Raw genomic sequence first — 17,305 nt, 5'->3', positions numbered from 1 at the left:
AGGATATGAACAGACAATTTTCAGATGATGAAATTGAAACTATTACCACTCATATGAAAGAGTGGTCCAAATCATTATTGATCAGAGAAATGCAAATTAAGACAACTCTGAGATACCACTACACACCTGTCAGATTGGCTAAGATGACAGGAAAAAATAATGATGAATTTTGGAGGTGATGTGGGAAAACTGGGACACTGATGCATTTTTGGTGGAGTTGTGAACGAATCCAACCATTCTGGAGAACAATTTGAAATTATTCCCAAAAAGTTATCAAACTACGCATACCCTTTGATCCAGCAGTGCTACTACTGGACTTATAGCCCAAAGAGATACTAAAGAAGGGAAAGGGACCTGTATGTGCCAAAATGTTTGTGGCAGCCCTGTTTGTAGTGGCTAGAAACTGGAAAATGAATGGATGCCCATCAATTGGAAAATGGTTGGGTAAATTGTGGTATATTATTGTTCTGTAAAAAATGACCAGCAGGATGAATGCAGAGAAGCTTGGAAAGACTTACATGAACTGATGTTGAGTGAAATGAGCAGAACCAGGAGATCATTATACACTTCAACAACAATATTATATGAGGATGGAAGTGGATATCTTCGACAAGGAGAAGATCTAGTTCAGTTCCAATTGATTAATGATGGACAGAATGCTACACCCAGAAAAGGAACACTGGGAAATGAGTGTGAACTGTTTGCATTCTTGTTTTTCTTCCCAGGTTATTTTTACCTTCTGAATCCAATTCTTCCTGTGCAACAAGAGAACTGTTCGGTTCTATATACATATATTGTATCTAAGATATACTGTAACATTTAACATATATAAGACTACCTGCCATCTAGGAGAGGAGGTGGAGGGAGGGAAGGGAAAAGTCGGAACAGAAGTGAGTGCAAGGGATAATGTTGTAAAAAATAACCCATCCATATGTACTGTCAACAAAAAGTTATAATAATAAAAAAGAAAAACATGGACAGATTTCTGCAAAATAATGATGAATGAAATGAGCAGACAAAAGAACACTGTATGCAGTAACAGCAATACTATTTTAAGAATGACTTTAAATTTTAAATAATTTTAAATTTACTAAAGTAAGTTGTTTTGACAATATAAATACCTAAATTAACAAAAAAGGGAAGAAAGATGCTACACCTAAACCCAAAGAAAGAACTGATAAATAGAAGTATGTCTAGAACAATTTTATACATAACTATTTGTTTCTAATAGTAAGCATCTGTGCAAGGGGGGAAGGGAAGAAACAAAAAAAAAATTCACATGATGATTTTGTTGAAAAGGAAGGAATAGCAAAAATTGTGCTATTAAGCACATTGTGCATAAAAGATTTGCAGTTTCATATACAATCATCTTTTTAATTATACCATGTTATAGAAATGCTTGTTTTCCAATATAAAGTGTAATGGGGTAAAAAAAAGACCAAAAAGGGTGAACAACAAACAAGAAAATTGGAATAGATTTTTAAAAATTTTGACAAACTTTTTTCTCCATCAAAAAAAGTAGAATCACCATTCTAAAACCCTAACATTTAATCGAATTATAGGGGAAGGTAAGTAGTACTAAAGAGAAAAACAGGAGAAAAGCAGTTGACTAGATCAAGTATATGTAAAACCACAAACTGAAGTAACACACCTATGAGATAAGATATACAAAGGACAGGAAAGTATGTAAATTGTGGGGAAAATTCAGACTTTATTAATACTGAAAAAGGCTAATTGAGTAAATATCAAAAAGTACTGACATTATATGTATTGTTTCCCCATAAAATAAAATCTTTTTTCCTCTTTCCTTTTTTTTAAATCAGATTTACTAAGGGTTTGTCTATTTTGTTGGTTTTTTCATAGAACCAACTCTTAGTTTTATTAATCAATTCAATAGTTTTTTTACTTTCAATTTTATTGATCTCACCTTTTACTTTTAGAATTTCAAGTTTAGTGTTTGACTGGGGGTTTTTAATTTGTTCCTTTTCTAGCATTTTTAATTGCAAACCCAATTCATTGACCTTCTCTTTCTCTATTTTATACAAATAGGCCTCTAGAAATATGAAATTTCCCCTTATTACCGCTTTGGCTGCATCCCATACATTTTGGTATGATGTCTCATTATTATCGTTTTCTTGGGTGAAGTTATTAATTATGTCTATGATTTGCTGTTTCACCCAATCATTCTTTAGTATGAGATTATTTAGTTTCCAATTATTTTTTGGTCTACTTCCCCCTGCTTTTTTGTTGAATGTAATTTTCATTGCATCGTGGTCTGAAAAGGATGCATTTACTATTTCTGCCTTACTGCATTTGAGTTTGAGGTTTTTATGTCCTAATATATGGTCAATTTTTGTATAGGTTCCATGAACTGCTGAAAAGAAAGTATAAAATAAAATCTTTAAGACAGTCATCTATATATGAATGATGGGTATCTTCCCCAAAGGTATAGTACTAGGAGATAATGAGCAGACTGTTTAAGCAATATTCAACACTCAAATCTTTACCATTTCACAACAACTGAAAAATGAAGAGAATATTAGATCCTTATTGCATTTATTGTTGATTGATTGCACTTAATTGGTTACAGCAACATCTCAGAAATTACACCATTCAATGATTCCTTGAGTATCAAAATTAGGAGAGGAGTAAAACAAGGGAGATGTGCGCTCTCCATTGGTATAAGAGTACACAGTCCCAAGTTGGAGGAAGACTGCTTGTAAGATGGTAAGATCCTCTAAATGGCCCTGATAGAGAATGTCATTTTTTGGATTGCACTGAGCTCTGGAATTTACAGAGCATTTAAAAATATATATATAATCCCTCAAAGGAATTTGTTCCCACCACTCACTCAGGAAAAGCAAAATAAAGACTGTCTATTGCCCAGATAATTACATGCATTTGTATGAACAACGTACAGAGCTTATCTGTCAGAATGTACACTTTGGAAAGAGAACACAGAAAATAAGGTGGACCTAGATTTGAATGAAGAGAGAGGGCAGGACTGGTCAGGAAACTGCAGCCTTCCTTTACTGATCGCTAATTTCCATGAAATCTAAGATGTACATCTTTTAATTACTAACATGTTGCTGGTTTTGTTTGGCAGTGAGATATTAAATATTACCATCTCTGAATATTTAATAAAAATTGTCACACAGAAGACAATGGAAACATGAATGGTAGACATGATCGAGACTATTAGAACTGATATTGGAACATTGCTCCTCATTCCCACTAGATTACCATAACTATGAATGATTAGTAAACTTTTATAGCATCTTTCCAAGAATTACTTTGCTTCATCTAGTATATTCCTAGCTTTAAAAAAAATACAAATACTAAACAAGAGAAATAAAAAAAGTTCTGTACATTGTTTACTATTTTTATGATTAATCCTTTCCTCTTCTATTTTTTCTTCTATTATCTTTCTCCTTTCAGCAAACATTTTGTAAAAAGAAGAAAGGCGATGCTATTATTACAGTATTGCTCCTAGTTACTTCTTTTGACAAGGTGAGCCCAAAACAAAAGAGCCAGCAGGTCATATACTATTAATTAGTACTCTTCATTTTTGATGAACAGGATCATTCATGTACCTTCAATTACTCCTGGTATTATGAACAATCAAAACAAGCTATTGTAAAGGGGGGAATGAGAGTTTTTAAATAAATCACACATTTCCTACTAAAATTGGTAGCAGTGATAAAACTTAAGGAATAAAGTAAACTTCATATGTTTACAACTCAATTTTCTCATAGTAGGAGGGAATTAAGTATATTTCATTCTAAATTTTCATAAGCTAAAGTGGATTGTTATTCACTAATAATCATTACCAAATCAACATCAAAAGACATCACCTGTGACTGATGCTGTGTGAAAGCATCAAGAAAAGGATGTCAAGACTGTACATTTGTCAGACTATAATAAAATCTTAGAATATTATTGTGGCCAAAAATCCACAGAAACAAACAGAAAACTGTCAAATATCATTACTAAATAAGAGCATAAATAGTTTTGTTCATGTTCTAAAGGGAAGAAAAATCAAACACATAACTTTTATTTTTGTCAGTGACTTAGGTCTTTGGCCTTATCTCTCCCAACAAAGAGACATTGCCAAAGGTATTTGAGAATGAGGGGACAAGCTGGCACGCAGACTGCACTAAAGATATGTCAAGAATAAAAGCACCTCAGATGAAGTTCTTTCCTATAAGTACATGGCAAGAACTTACATGTGAGGATTTTTAATATTAGAACTGTTTGAAGATCTAACAAAATTCAATAAAATGTGTTTTTCTCTAAAACTTTTATCTTCATTATTAAAATGCAAAAATCTCAATTAAAATTATCTTTTTCAAAAACATAATTGTATAAATAATAATTAGTCTTTAATGATTCTACCTTATCAAAAATATTCACAGTAACTATTTTCCTAAATAAAAGTTAATATAATTAATTATTTGGATTATAGTACTAGAAAATATTATTTATCTATGGGTCCTACTGCTGACATTTTCAACAACAAATGGCAGAGATATTAAAGAGATTTGTAATTTCCATAAAGTGGTATTACATTTTTATTTGTATGTCTTCCTTTTTAAAAAAGATCATCCTTAGTAGATGAACAGAATTATTCTCCCCCTCACCCACTTTCATTGCTCTCACTTCCTAAAACATACATACAACACTCAACGGATTGATAAATCTCACACTTTGAAGGATATATTATGTTGAATAAACTAAATTTACTAAGGCACAGTGTGAATAAGACACTCAGGTGGCAATCTGAAGCCTCAAAGTCACAGATTGTTAAGAGTTAGAAATCATATCACCAAAATGTGCTTGTTGCTGAATACTAAGTTAAATGAGTAAAATAAGTGGAGATAATTAGTGTAAGCCTATGAGTATTATATGAGAAAAATACACAAAGCATATTGCTTTATATCACTGTTATATGCCACTGCAAGAAGAGGACCACTGAATTCAGCCACAACTGTTTTATACTTAACTCTATTGTAACTGAGAAAACAAATCTCTTCATCACATTTACTGCCAATCAATATTGACATGAGACATTAAGAGAATTGCCAATCAAGTCACAAGTGAGCTATAGATTCTGTCAATTTTATCAAAATAAAATAGGACTAAATCCATTGAAATAATTCACCTAGCCATTCTTTCTAAAGCTTATTATAGTAGCAAACATTACAATGAATTTTAATCAATACAAAATCCTTTTCTCATTTCCCCCATTACTTTATAATCAGCTATAGTATTAAATACATAAATATCATAAACAGAATACTTATATATTCTGTATTGCTACATACATTAAATATTACAGTCTCAGAATTGCTAAAGATGAGAAGTTAAAAAGAAAAGCATTCACCCATTCTCCTGCCCAAACTTTTGAACAAAGGAGTTCAATTCACAGTATAAACTCAGGGAATGCCTTAACCTTTAAGTATACACTTTTCAATAAATATTATTCAAATCTATTCTAAAAACAGTGTGCTATATTAAAATAGTAAGCAAAGTTGTCTTGAGCAAATTTGGTATTAGATTTGCTTTGCTTTAAAAAGTTTGCTAGAATATTTTTAATAATACTTTCCTGTGTAAACAGTTAAAAAAAAAGTAATACTAAATAAATGCTAACTATAATGCTAATGTTATTATACTAAACTTATTTTTCAACTGTTCTGTCATGTATTGAGAATTTGGAGGTAATTCAGAAGGGGAAGTCTGGAGAGAGAAAAGGGATTACTTTGATCTATAACTGTACTGATTAGAATCAGGCAAAAAAAAAAAAAGAATATAAATGGGAGGGTGAGAATTGGGATAGAAGATAAGTATAAATTTTTTTTTAAGTTCCATATGAAAAATTCATACAGTGAAGGCTACAAAGACAAAATTAAACATATGATAATCAAATATACTTTAGAAAAATTTTGTTTGGTGAATTATGGAATCACAGAATTGAAAGTAGCATGTAATCACAAAAACTGGAATGCAAAGAAGCCAAGAAGCCAAAAATAAGTTGATAGTTGTCCTGCAAGAACTCTGCTATCTGTACTGATTAAATAAACTTTCATCACCGTTTCTTGACTGGAACAAGAGTGGGAAGAAATTTAAGAATAAATCTAACTCTTGGATAATATAAAAAACAGAAAGACCATTTTACATGACAATTTTCACATGGCATTAATATTTTTAGTACAAAAAAATGAAAGAAAGCAAAAAGGGCAATCGTTGACATAAAAGGATAAGTTTAAAATAATTAAAAAATAGTTATATCAGTAATCTGCTATACTTTAAAGAATAAAAATGAAACTAGAGGAACAATTAAGATATTATCAGGATAACTTCCATTATTTTCGTAATTGTCACATTTTGGACTTGCATAAACTTTAACCTATATATCATTTGATGGGAAAAACTGCATTTTCATTATTTAGTCTTACAATACTTTGTTAACTTAGTGGGTGGCTACTGCTCCTGCACTAATTAAAAATTGTTAAAATGGAGCATGTTCTTTTAAATTAATTAGATTTCAAAAAGCTCTCACTTTGTTTTTGTTATAATTGTGATGAATTGGAAGAGTCTCATTTGTGATCTGGGAATCTGAGTTTCACATAATGACTCTAAATTACAGTAGTAATGGACATAAAACATTTCAAATAATAAGCATATTTGATTTTAAATAGTACTATTAAATTTTTAAAAAACCAAAAATTTAAACTTGGCTGAAAATTGTAAAAGTAAATTTCCTACTCATGAAAATGAATGTCAGAACACACAAGCTGAATGAATATTAGATTTAAATATAATGCTAATATTTTAAACTGAAATTTGTTTAATTGCCTTAATATTAGAAATGCTTAGATCACACAACAATATTTGGATTATTTTAACATCTATAACTTTAGAGCACTGAATTTTTGACATGGAGGAACATGTTGGTTACTAATTTATTTTCTATATTACTCATCCCATATGGTTTCAAGCCTCCTAAATTTGAAAGTAACAGATTCTTCTTCTTATAATAATCATACATCCCACAGTTTCAGACAATTAGTTTTTCTGGGTTTTGCTGTAAGTGATTAGACAGAGATACTTAGGGCTCTTATTTCTTAAAACTTTCTAATTGAGAATTATAATTTTTATGTAAAAAATTCTGTAACCATTTTATGCAACTTTTACAAAAGAGCTTGGCATAAAAACACATTTAACTATTTAACACCCAACATGATCAGAGTTCTGATTTAAACCCAGTTAAGAAAAGGACAATTCAAGCATGTGATTGAATAAATAAGAATTAGAAACTTATGTATAATTATTGCTGTTCTCTGATTTGGGTGAGGGATTTGTCAAGTAGCTGCCTAATTAGAATTTTTGTACATTTCTATTTTTTTAAAGATAATTTCCAATTATTTATCTGCATAGCAGTAAAACTTGGTTTTATTGGCTTCATAGTTGAAAAATAACGAAGATAAAAACCTCACAAATCTCTAACCAGTAGATGTTAGCCATGAACAAGAAGTGGTTAAATGACAAGGGGGTATTAGAGGGGGAACAAACAGGGTCCAGAAAAGGAAGGAACCACACAGTATAAGAGATGGCAGAGGCTGTCCATTGTTGGGAGTAGAAGAAAGGTTTATAGCAAAAAACAAACAAAACAAAAACAAACCAAAAAATTCTTGGACCAATTGAAAAGAAGAGAAAGTCTTAAATAAGCTTCATTTTGGCCCACGTCCAGTGAGGATAAACAATGCTCTCTTCAATATCCCTTTTGGCCAATCTCTGCTTGAAAATATTTAATTAAAGGGAACTTATTGCATTATTGGTGAGTTTTCTCTGAATTGCTCATAATCTTTTTAAACTATAGAAACAGAAATCACACTCCCCTCACTTTGAAAATAACTGGAGGATGTTATAAAGCTTGAGAATAAATTAAAAAAAAAATACAACAGACTCCATATTACTGATGTAGTAAACAAGTAACTTGACTATGACAAGCTTTTTTTCTTTTATTCATTGAAAAATCAGATTTTGAAGTATCTGTGATATTTTCAGTAATAACAGGAAAAAGGTAGTTAAGTGTTAGACTCAAGAGTCAAAGACATGAATTTTGAAGCCCATCTCAGACACTTAATGCATATGTGACTGGACAAGTTACTTAAAACTTTTTTGTTTAAGCTTCAGTTTTCTTGTCTGTAAATTGGAGGTTATTAATGGTATCTACCTCATATAATTGTGAGGATCAAATGAGACAGGTATTTGCAAACTTTAAAATATTATACAAATGTTAGCTGCTATTATGATTGTTGTTGACTCTTAAAAGAGTATTTGGTAAAGTAAAACACTGCTTCAAATGTTCACCTCTATTGTAGTCTTTTCTCATATGTAAAAATCACATAAGATTCTTTCAAAGATGAAATAATACAGAACATGGTCCATCAACTGTTTTCTTATAAATAATAAAGAGAAGTATAAAACAGGGAGAAGTAGATTTGTCAAAAAAAAATACTATCCACTGTCATGGAGGATGTCTAGTGCGGAATCTAAAAGAAAGAAGAATTCTGTACGCATAGCAAGGTCCACCTGATGACAAGCTATATATATTTTGACATTATACTGATTATATTAAGTCCTAGAGTATTACAGAGCCTTCTAAGTAAAATCTATAATCATTTAAAAGGCCATCAAGGAAAAACCAAGTAAAAAATTATACCTGTTTTGTCTAAACTATGAAATAAAATTGAATGGACAATTTTGTTTTTATTGACTGCTAGTGTCTCTACATCTATCATTCCTCTTGCCCCTCCCCTCAAAAAAATAATAAATAAACTTGTCTTTTATTTACTTTGGATATATTTTACATTTTTATGTGTGCATGATATTTCACTCAACAGAGTATAGGTTTCTTGAGGGAAGCAGTTTTTAGTATTTGTATTTTTATATTTGCATCCCTAATTGGCACAGTTTGAGAACAAATAAAATGTTGATTGCTTGATTAGATAAATATTGGATAAGTACTGCATGGATAACAAATTGAATCTATGTAGAAAGAGGATGAATTGGGCTACTTTTCAGAAATTACATAGTTTTAAATGACTAAACATTTTTCTAAAATGAAACTTTACCTTTAAAATATCAATATAATTCTTGTCATATGGTGTGAATATCAGACATGGAATTAAAGTTGCAGATCATCCACATGTGAATGGGTGTTAATAGATTATGATATATTGCCAATAAATAACTGCAAAGGAGAAGTGGCAAAAAGGATAAAATAAGAAAGATGTATGACCAGAAAGGGAAGGGAGTCAGTTACATAGCAAGTATACAACCATATGCATGGTATATGACCAATGGACAGCCTATATGCTCATTGGTATTTACAAAATGTCAAGAGATCAAGATCCACTAGCACATTAGGTGGCTCCTTTCAGAGAATTTCAGAGAATACAGGTGTGAGCATTCAGCACAAGTGAAAGCAGTAATCACACACTGGTAAGATCATAGCCCCATGGAAGTATCAGAATACTGAAGAAAAAGTTAAATTGATATGGCTTATAGAAAAATCCTCCCACTAATGTCTTATTAGTGTGGACCTTGTGTTCTTGAAGTCTATCCTGGGGAAAGCAAACTGGCTAATCACCCAAAAAGGATTTGACCAAAGGCTATTATATGAGTACCAGCCTAGCTAAATATAGCGAGATCTTCAGTACCTGATTGGAGACAGAATGATTAATTTGTCTGCTAATTGCTAAAGCAACTCTCAAAGATTATTTATTAAGTTATATTGGAGCTGTGATTTACATTGGTGAAAGAATAAGAGTACACATACTGGCAAAACTACAGATTGAAGAAACATTGAAGTATCATTGTTAAAGCAATTACAATGTGTTCTCTTCTAACTTGCTAAAGAGAATTAATTTTCCAGAAGCATCACCTAAACTTTTGAAACTCACTGTTACATATTTTTATTTTTTCAGCCATATCAGAAAAAAAAATACATCAATATTTGAGATTTATGCTGTGTAATTAGTACTTAATTGATAATAAATTGTTTTCTTATCTTAGATGTTTACAAATAAGAATACATTTTCCTTAAGATAAAAGGTTATAAAAAGGTGTTTTAAGTTCACAAGTCAGCCTGGGAAAAACCTTGTTTAACTCAAAATGTTCCAAAAGTGTGGTACTAGGAAAAAACACTACAGAACAAACCCTTGTGTATGACAAAATTTTTTATAGGAAGATGCATTCATAAAGTTCCAATATGATTTCTAAGATATTCAGCACCAATAACAGGCAATTCCCTTTCTCATCAGTAGGAATAAGGATTTTACTAAATCTTAACCAGTGGTAGGAAAAGTTCCAGGTAATCTGAAGAAGCAAGAAAAGAAGTATTGGGGATGAGTGAAAGAAGAACTGAGAGAAAAAAATTAGGATTCAAGAACAGAAATCTAGAAGTTGGAATTATGAAGATAGTGGGGTGTTCAGGATAAACAATTTGTAGGGACTCCTGGTGCTCTACTTATCCCTCCAAGGAAATGTTCTGGGCCCGAGATGAGTCCCTAATTACATTCTGTACATTCATCTATACTTCAGAAAAGTTAGTCTTTTTCCTACCTTCCTTTTAATCCTCTTCCACATCTCATTTTCTCCCCTTCTTCCCAGGGCAGCCATTGTCAGGATGGATAAGGCATGAAAGCCCTGAATAAGAATTTTACTCCAGCCACATCCTAGCTGTAGGATCCTAGGGAAGTCACTTAACCTTTCTGTACCACAGTTTAATCATCTATAAAATGAGCATAATAGCACCTACCTCCTCCTAGGACTGTGCAGACCAAAGGAGAAAACATACATAGAGTGTTTGCAAACCTTAAAGTACTATAATTATTAGCTACTATTGTTTCTATTGTTCTAAGATATTATATTGGAGGACTAAAAGAAGACAGCTAAGTGAAATAAACTGTTAGTAGTGCTTTGAATTGATCCAAGTGGTCTGGAGTATCATTTATGCCATTCTCTCCAAGTAATGAAAAAACTATGTCTCTTATCCCTATTGCTACGTTTATCCCCTTTTCTTCCTCTCCCAAGATTAAAAAAGCAGAAAAAAATGATCCTATATACATCAAATATTTTATACAGTTGTTTTTGTTATAGCAAAAAAACTGAAAATTAAGTAAATGCTCAGCAATCTGGGAATGTACAGAATTGTAAGAAATGATGAATATAAAGAATTCAGAAAAGCATGAAAAAGACTGGAATGAACTGATGCAGAGTAAATAGAATCCCCCCAAAGCTCACAGATGACAACTACACAAAAATGGCAAGATTAACAAACGGATGCCATATCTTCTATAAAGACCCAAATTAAGCCCTCTGGCAGATCAGTAAAAACACACATTAGTGAAATACCCTCCTCAAAGATTTGGGAAGGGGATGTTTATGACTGGGGATCACACAATCAGATGCAATGATATACTGATTAGTTTTACTAAGCTGTTTTTTCCTGTTTTTATGTTATTTGGAAAGGGTCTTTAGATAATGATCAATTTTTTTTTTTTTTAAATCATGAACAATAAATCATGAACATGTGGCTCAATGGATAGTGCTGGACTTGAAGTCTGGAAGACCCGAGGTTCAAATCCAGCCTCAGACTGGGGGACTTATTGGGGGACGCTGGGCAAGTCAGTCAACCCTGTTTGCCTCAGTTTCCTTAACTGTAAAATGAACTGGAGAAGGAAATGGCAAACCACTCCAATATCTTTGCCAAGAAAACCCCCAAAGTGGTCATTAAGAGTCAAATAGGTCTAAACAATAAAAAAAACTTTTAAATCTCACATATAAGCCAAAGAGTTTGGAAGTTAAGGTCTCTAGTGGTTTATCCTAATTTTATATTCCACAAATTTTGCTATTTGACAGAGTCCATAGTTCCTCCATGCAGCACTTTCTTACCAAATTCCACATAAATCCAAATTTGCTTATTGGATGAAAAAAATGGAAGTATTTTTATGTGAGGTAAGTATTTAACTTTTTTTTGGTCAGATCTAGATTAAAATCCTTTCTTAGTTCTTAGTTCTTAGAAACAACCAAGTTATGAAGAAACAGACCGATTTTGTGAACCTTAATGCTAAACAAATACTCTTCCCTACCATGTTTCATCTACATAGTATCATATGTGCAATGAAAAATATTCTAAGACATTGAATAAAATCTAAGCTCGGTGTTAGCGATCATAGAACTGTAATAAGACTTTGTCTTTGCATATATAAGACTTCCTCAAAATAAAACAAAACAGATTCCCCTCTACCATTCCAACTTAATAGAGTAAGAATATAGACTTCAATTTCTCTGTGGTTGTAGAAATATCTACAAACTATAAAATGCAAATGTCAAAGTAAAAGAAGAAAAACAACAGAAATATGAATAAGGAAAAAGAATTTATAGATTAAGGAAGGAAAGACACGAGAAAGAAAAAAATTTATGCTACTAAGGACAAATCTAATCAATAACTATTCTCTGGACGGGTTTCTAAATATTATGCATTAGACAGGTTATTCTTATTCTGTATATACAAATAGGAGGATCTACTATATTTTTCTATTTCCTATTATCCTTTTTTATTCTCTATTACTGCTTTCTATATTTCTCCAATATTCTTTATTGGTGAAATCTTCCTTTTTATTCCTTCTCCAAGAGCCTTCTACTCTTTCTGTTTTGCAAGCAGGTCTCCTTTTCTCCTTTCTTATTCCTCCAATTAAAGTAATTTTAAAAAACTTCATGGAAGCAGTAGTTTTATTAGTAACAATTTTTAATGGATCAGTTGATTTTTAAAAATGTTTCTCATGTTTATTATTGTGATAGAAATTTTAGCCTAAAAATGTATTTATAATGAAAATTAAAGTAGGATCCATCCTGCAAGAACAGAAGCACCATGACTGCTCTGTTCCTAACAACTGCTATTTATGTCATAATTCAATTGTTTCTACCAAGGTATTCTTACATATTTGTGAAAAGTAGTCCAACAGAAATTTAAACATTCATTTTAAATTATCACCCTTATTTTAAATTTTTCAATATTAGTAATCTCTAAATTAACAAATACTAAGACTCATGTAATTTTGTCTTCTGAAGTTTTTAATTTGATAGATAAAACCAAAGACATTTAATTTCTGGGCTTGTATCTGATGAGCAAGAATGTGTGGGGAGATGAGGGGGTGGCTGATGGCAGGAACTCAAAGCAGATGAAACACCCGTAATTCTTTTTTTTTTTTTTTTTTCAAAAAAGGCTGGCAAATTATCTTTCTAATTTAGAAAAAAACTGGGAGTCCATGATCTTTATGTCTCAAATTCAGGAACAATGATTATTTTCTGTAGGAGCTTTTGGATTTCTTAAATTTCAAGCCTCTCTGTCTTCAACTGGTAAAGACAAAGCTTTTTGATACATGTCCCTTCCTTCACATATTCTTCCTGCAAAGAACTGGATTTTAGTAATATTTAGCAATCAATTTCTAGTAAATTTAGCAATTAATTGGATGACCAATTAACTGCCATCATAGTGAAGAAAAACTTGTAGCATTCAACTAGATGCTTTGCTTATGAACTGAACAGCATAGTGCTTGAATTCTGAGGCTGTAGATAAAGAATTTTAGTCACTTGTAGGGGAAAAATATTAAATGAAAAAAAAAATCCCTTGCTGGTAGTTGGGGGGGGGGGGGTGACTGCCTGCTGAGCTAACTGTGAAGATGAAACAGTATTCCTTAAAAAAAACAAACAAAAAATCCAACGGTAGTCACTTTATTTGGGGAGAAAAAACCCACAATCTTAGAGAACATCACAACTTCTAAATGAACTAATACACTTTTATTAAGTCCTAACTTAAGAAATATCTTTACTAGATTACTGTACAAACCCAGCAGATATTATTAGATAATTAATAACATCGCCATCCTCGTTACAAAGAGCCAAGAAAATGAAAGGTACATGTTTGAAAATTTAAATAACAATACATTAAGTACAACATGCAGATTGATTGACAGTTATGATTTTACTTGGCCCCAGTTCATAGACTGACCTTCCTTAAGACTTTTCTGGTTGTTCACCTCAAGGCATTCCTTTTCTTTCAATGGCTCGAAATCCCCAGCAGTTAAAATCTCCGGAAAGCCCTGTTGCTGCTTCTTGGAGCTATCGATCATGGTTAGAGGCGCTTTCAGAATGGCAACATCAAGCAAAGGAAAAAAGATTAATTTGCCACCCAGCAGCAAACGGTACAGTGAATACTCAGGTCCCAGCTTCCTCTTCACGAAACACCAATAATTGAGCAATTATGTCTTTAAGCAGCTGAAAGCAGCCATTACCCTTTAATTCCCACTTTGACCTGCAAATCCCATCTCTCCGCTCCCTCAGCTCTCTCCCAGACTGGGAAGCTGAGCCCAAGCGAGAGTGCGCGCGAGCTCCGAAACCCCGCCCCCCTTCCCAGACAACCCCCGTCCTTAGCCATTCTCGCTTCCTCTGCACTCGATGCTTTAGCGAACGGTTTGATGGCCAGAATCATCTGACAAACACTGAGCCAAGGAGTTAAAAATAAATCCTGCTGTAGTTAAAGGAGAAGCCTTTGCAGATACTGAAGATGAAAAATTATTCCTAAAAGGTGTCTCTGTATCTCCTTTCTCCTCTCCTTTTTTTCTTTTTAATACAGCCAGAAGCTGGGTAAATACTTTACATTGCCCAGACAAATGCATTCTTTTTTTTTTTTTTTTTTTAAAGTTGCAGAGATAAACAAATGACTGTTTAGGGTATTTCTGAAAGCATTAGGTTTTACACTTATGCAAATCTGAATTAAATTTGAATTTTATTTCACAAAAAAGCTTTTTTTTTTTTTTTTTTAAACCTCTTTATATAGTTAATGGCTGATCCTACACGAAACTTATGGTCTAAGATGAAAAGCAAAAGCACAATTTTCCCCCTTTCCCATCACAGATCCAAAGCAATTTTCCTTTCTACCACTAGTCGGCCACTTGAGTTAAGATCTAACTTAAGAAAAAGTTCTATAACATTGCCAATTGTGATAAATGTAATCTTTATTTCAAAGCATAACCATGAAGAAATAACTTTCTGTAAAATTTGTCAATTGTGTTTGCTAGCTTAGACCAAATCCAATATAAGTAAAAGGAAAGTAAATTTTAAGATTTTACAATCTTACTGTCCAGAAAAGAGAGACTCCAAATTTAATTGTACAATCAGCAAACAACACTATCTCATATAAATCCCATCATATTATTCCCAGATGTATATGTAAAATACATGGGGGTGGGTGTCTCTTAAAGAGTCAAGTAAGTCTATATGGTTTTGACAGATTCACAAAAAGGATATGACCCCACAGTCATTTTGCTCTATCAAATTAAATTTTTAAAAAAGTATTTAACAAGCACAATAGGACTATCTATATTTCTATGTCATCAATATGACTAGAAAGATGTGGTCTGCTCTAGAACATCAGCAAATTCTGCCTATTCAAATCTCTTTTATCAAGGATAAAATTGATGAATGTATAAACAATTTTATGACAAGGGGAAAGTGGGAATATGGTTGATAGCTGTTATTTCCTTGATCATATTTTTTCAAAGATAATAAGGTCTGGAATTTTTTCCCACATTTTATCTTATCCTTCTTTTGCATAGCTTGAAAAATTATATTACAATGCAGTTAGACAACCCAGAGAAGATGTATTTGTCCTTCTCTATATTCATACTACAACTACTAATGTAGTCCAGACTCTTATTATGCTTATTTGGACTACATGTATAATCTCCTAAATAGTCTCCCTGCCTACAACCTTTTAACCTCTCTAATCCATCCTCCACATTACTATTCCAGTTAAAACTGGCTTACAGTTTGCACAAGTGACTGACTCCCATGGCAAGAATGTATTACATTTGACCCTTCATCTATCAAGGCTCAATTCATGTGCTACACCTCCTAAAGTAGGCCTTTGTTGATTTCTCTACTAGTATAAGTCCCCTCAAATATTCTGAATTAAGGAAGGAAGGAAGGAAGGAAGGGAGGGAGGGAGGGAGAAAAAGTACAAGACGAATAGCAAAGCCAATAAGGTTGGAAAGATGTTTAATTCAGGTTGTATGGAGCTTTAGCTTTTAAAGCTAAACACGAGATTTTATTTTGACCTAGAGGAAACCACTGGAATTGCCTGAGTAGAAGTTTGCATAGATTTGTGCTTATGTGTAAAGGGCAAAACTTTGGAGAAGTATACTTGAAACAAGGTGTCAAGTCAGTGGAATTGATGAGATGATTGCTCTTTACTTAGTACTTAGCATAGTGATGTAATGGTTCTCTAAGTTCACACATAATCAGTATGCTGTAATGATATAATTACAATAAGGTATTATAAGGGCTAATAAGGACTGGAAGATAGACATTTTATTTTTGACCAGCTTCATGGTTACTCTCATGCCTCTCCACTAAGATCAAGACTGGGACAGAATAAAGACTGTAGACTCTATTCTTGACCATTCTTGTGGTGTCTAACCTGCTGAGACCAAGGCCCATCCGAAGGACCTCCAGAAAGCTAGCCCAAACATTATACTTGAGGAAGATTACTTTTGACAGTAGTGCATATGATGGAGTGCAATGGTGAAAAACTTCAAACAGGGATTCCAATTAGAAGGCTGTTACATGCAAAATCTAACAGAGAGGATGGAGGCTTGAACTGAAATAGTAAGCTGTGTGAATACAGAGGGTGGATAGGAGAGACTTTATGAAGGTAGAAATGGCAAAAATGGGAGTGGAATCAGATATATGGATTGAGGGAGATCTTTCCCTGTGTGAGTTTCCATAAAATAGTCTTTTTGGCAAGTATACCTTTGGCATTCAAATAATGTGGACAACCCAATGGAGTTGTGCTTTCTTCAGTAGCGTTTGAGGACCTCAGTGTCTAGGATTTTACCCTTCCAAGGGATCTTCAGAATGATCATGTGGGAAGAACCCACATGAAGTACATTCACCAAAATAAAAATCAGTAAATGAGCACAAGGAAATTATAGAATAATTCTCAAATATTCCTTGGTATAAAATAGTAAGGTGTTTTATATATTACAAAACTGATTGAGTAAAGAGGAATATCTTTTTCATTTACAACTGCTTTGGGTACTTAAAAGATAGCTATAAATATATGAGTCTATAAATATACATGTTTATATAATATTTAAAGTATACACATCTAAAAATTGAGGAAAAGATTATGTTCTCATAGAAATAAAACATTTTGTTATAAAAATGCACACCA

The 17,305-nt window shown here is 32.4% G+C and overlaps 1 protein-coding gene across 6 annotated transcripts in view; it reads right to left on the bottom strand.

Moving 5' to 3' along the window:
- MRTFB (myocardin related transcription factor B) overlaps positions 1-17,305 on the bottom strand; it is a 140,501-nt gene that overhangs the window by 80,184 nt on the left and 43,012 nt on the right. The window contains exon 1 of one of the 6 annotated variants that reach the window (XM_051963061.1): positions 14,081-17,074. The exons of the other annotated variants lie outside the window; for them this stretch is intronic. Within the exon in view, the coding sequence (XP_051819021.1) occupies positions 14,081-14,201 (121 nt within the window). The 5' untranslated portion in view covers positions 14,202-17,074. Of the gene's footprint in view, positions 1-14,080; positions 17,075-17,305 lie in introns of those variants that run through there. 6 annotated transcript variants of the gene reach the window in all.

Source organism: Antechinus flavipes, chromosome 1 (assembly GCF_016432865.1).
Source record: "Antechinus flavipes isolate AdamAnt ecotype Samford, QLD, Australia chromosome 1, AdamAnt_v2, whole genome shotgun sequence".
Lineage (NCBI taxonomy): Eukaryota > Metazoa > Chordata > Mammalia > Dasyuromorphia > Dasyuridae > Antechinus > Antechinus flavipes.
Note: the sequence above shows the minus strand (reverse complement) of the source record. Positions and strands in the feature narration are given on the sequence as shown.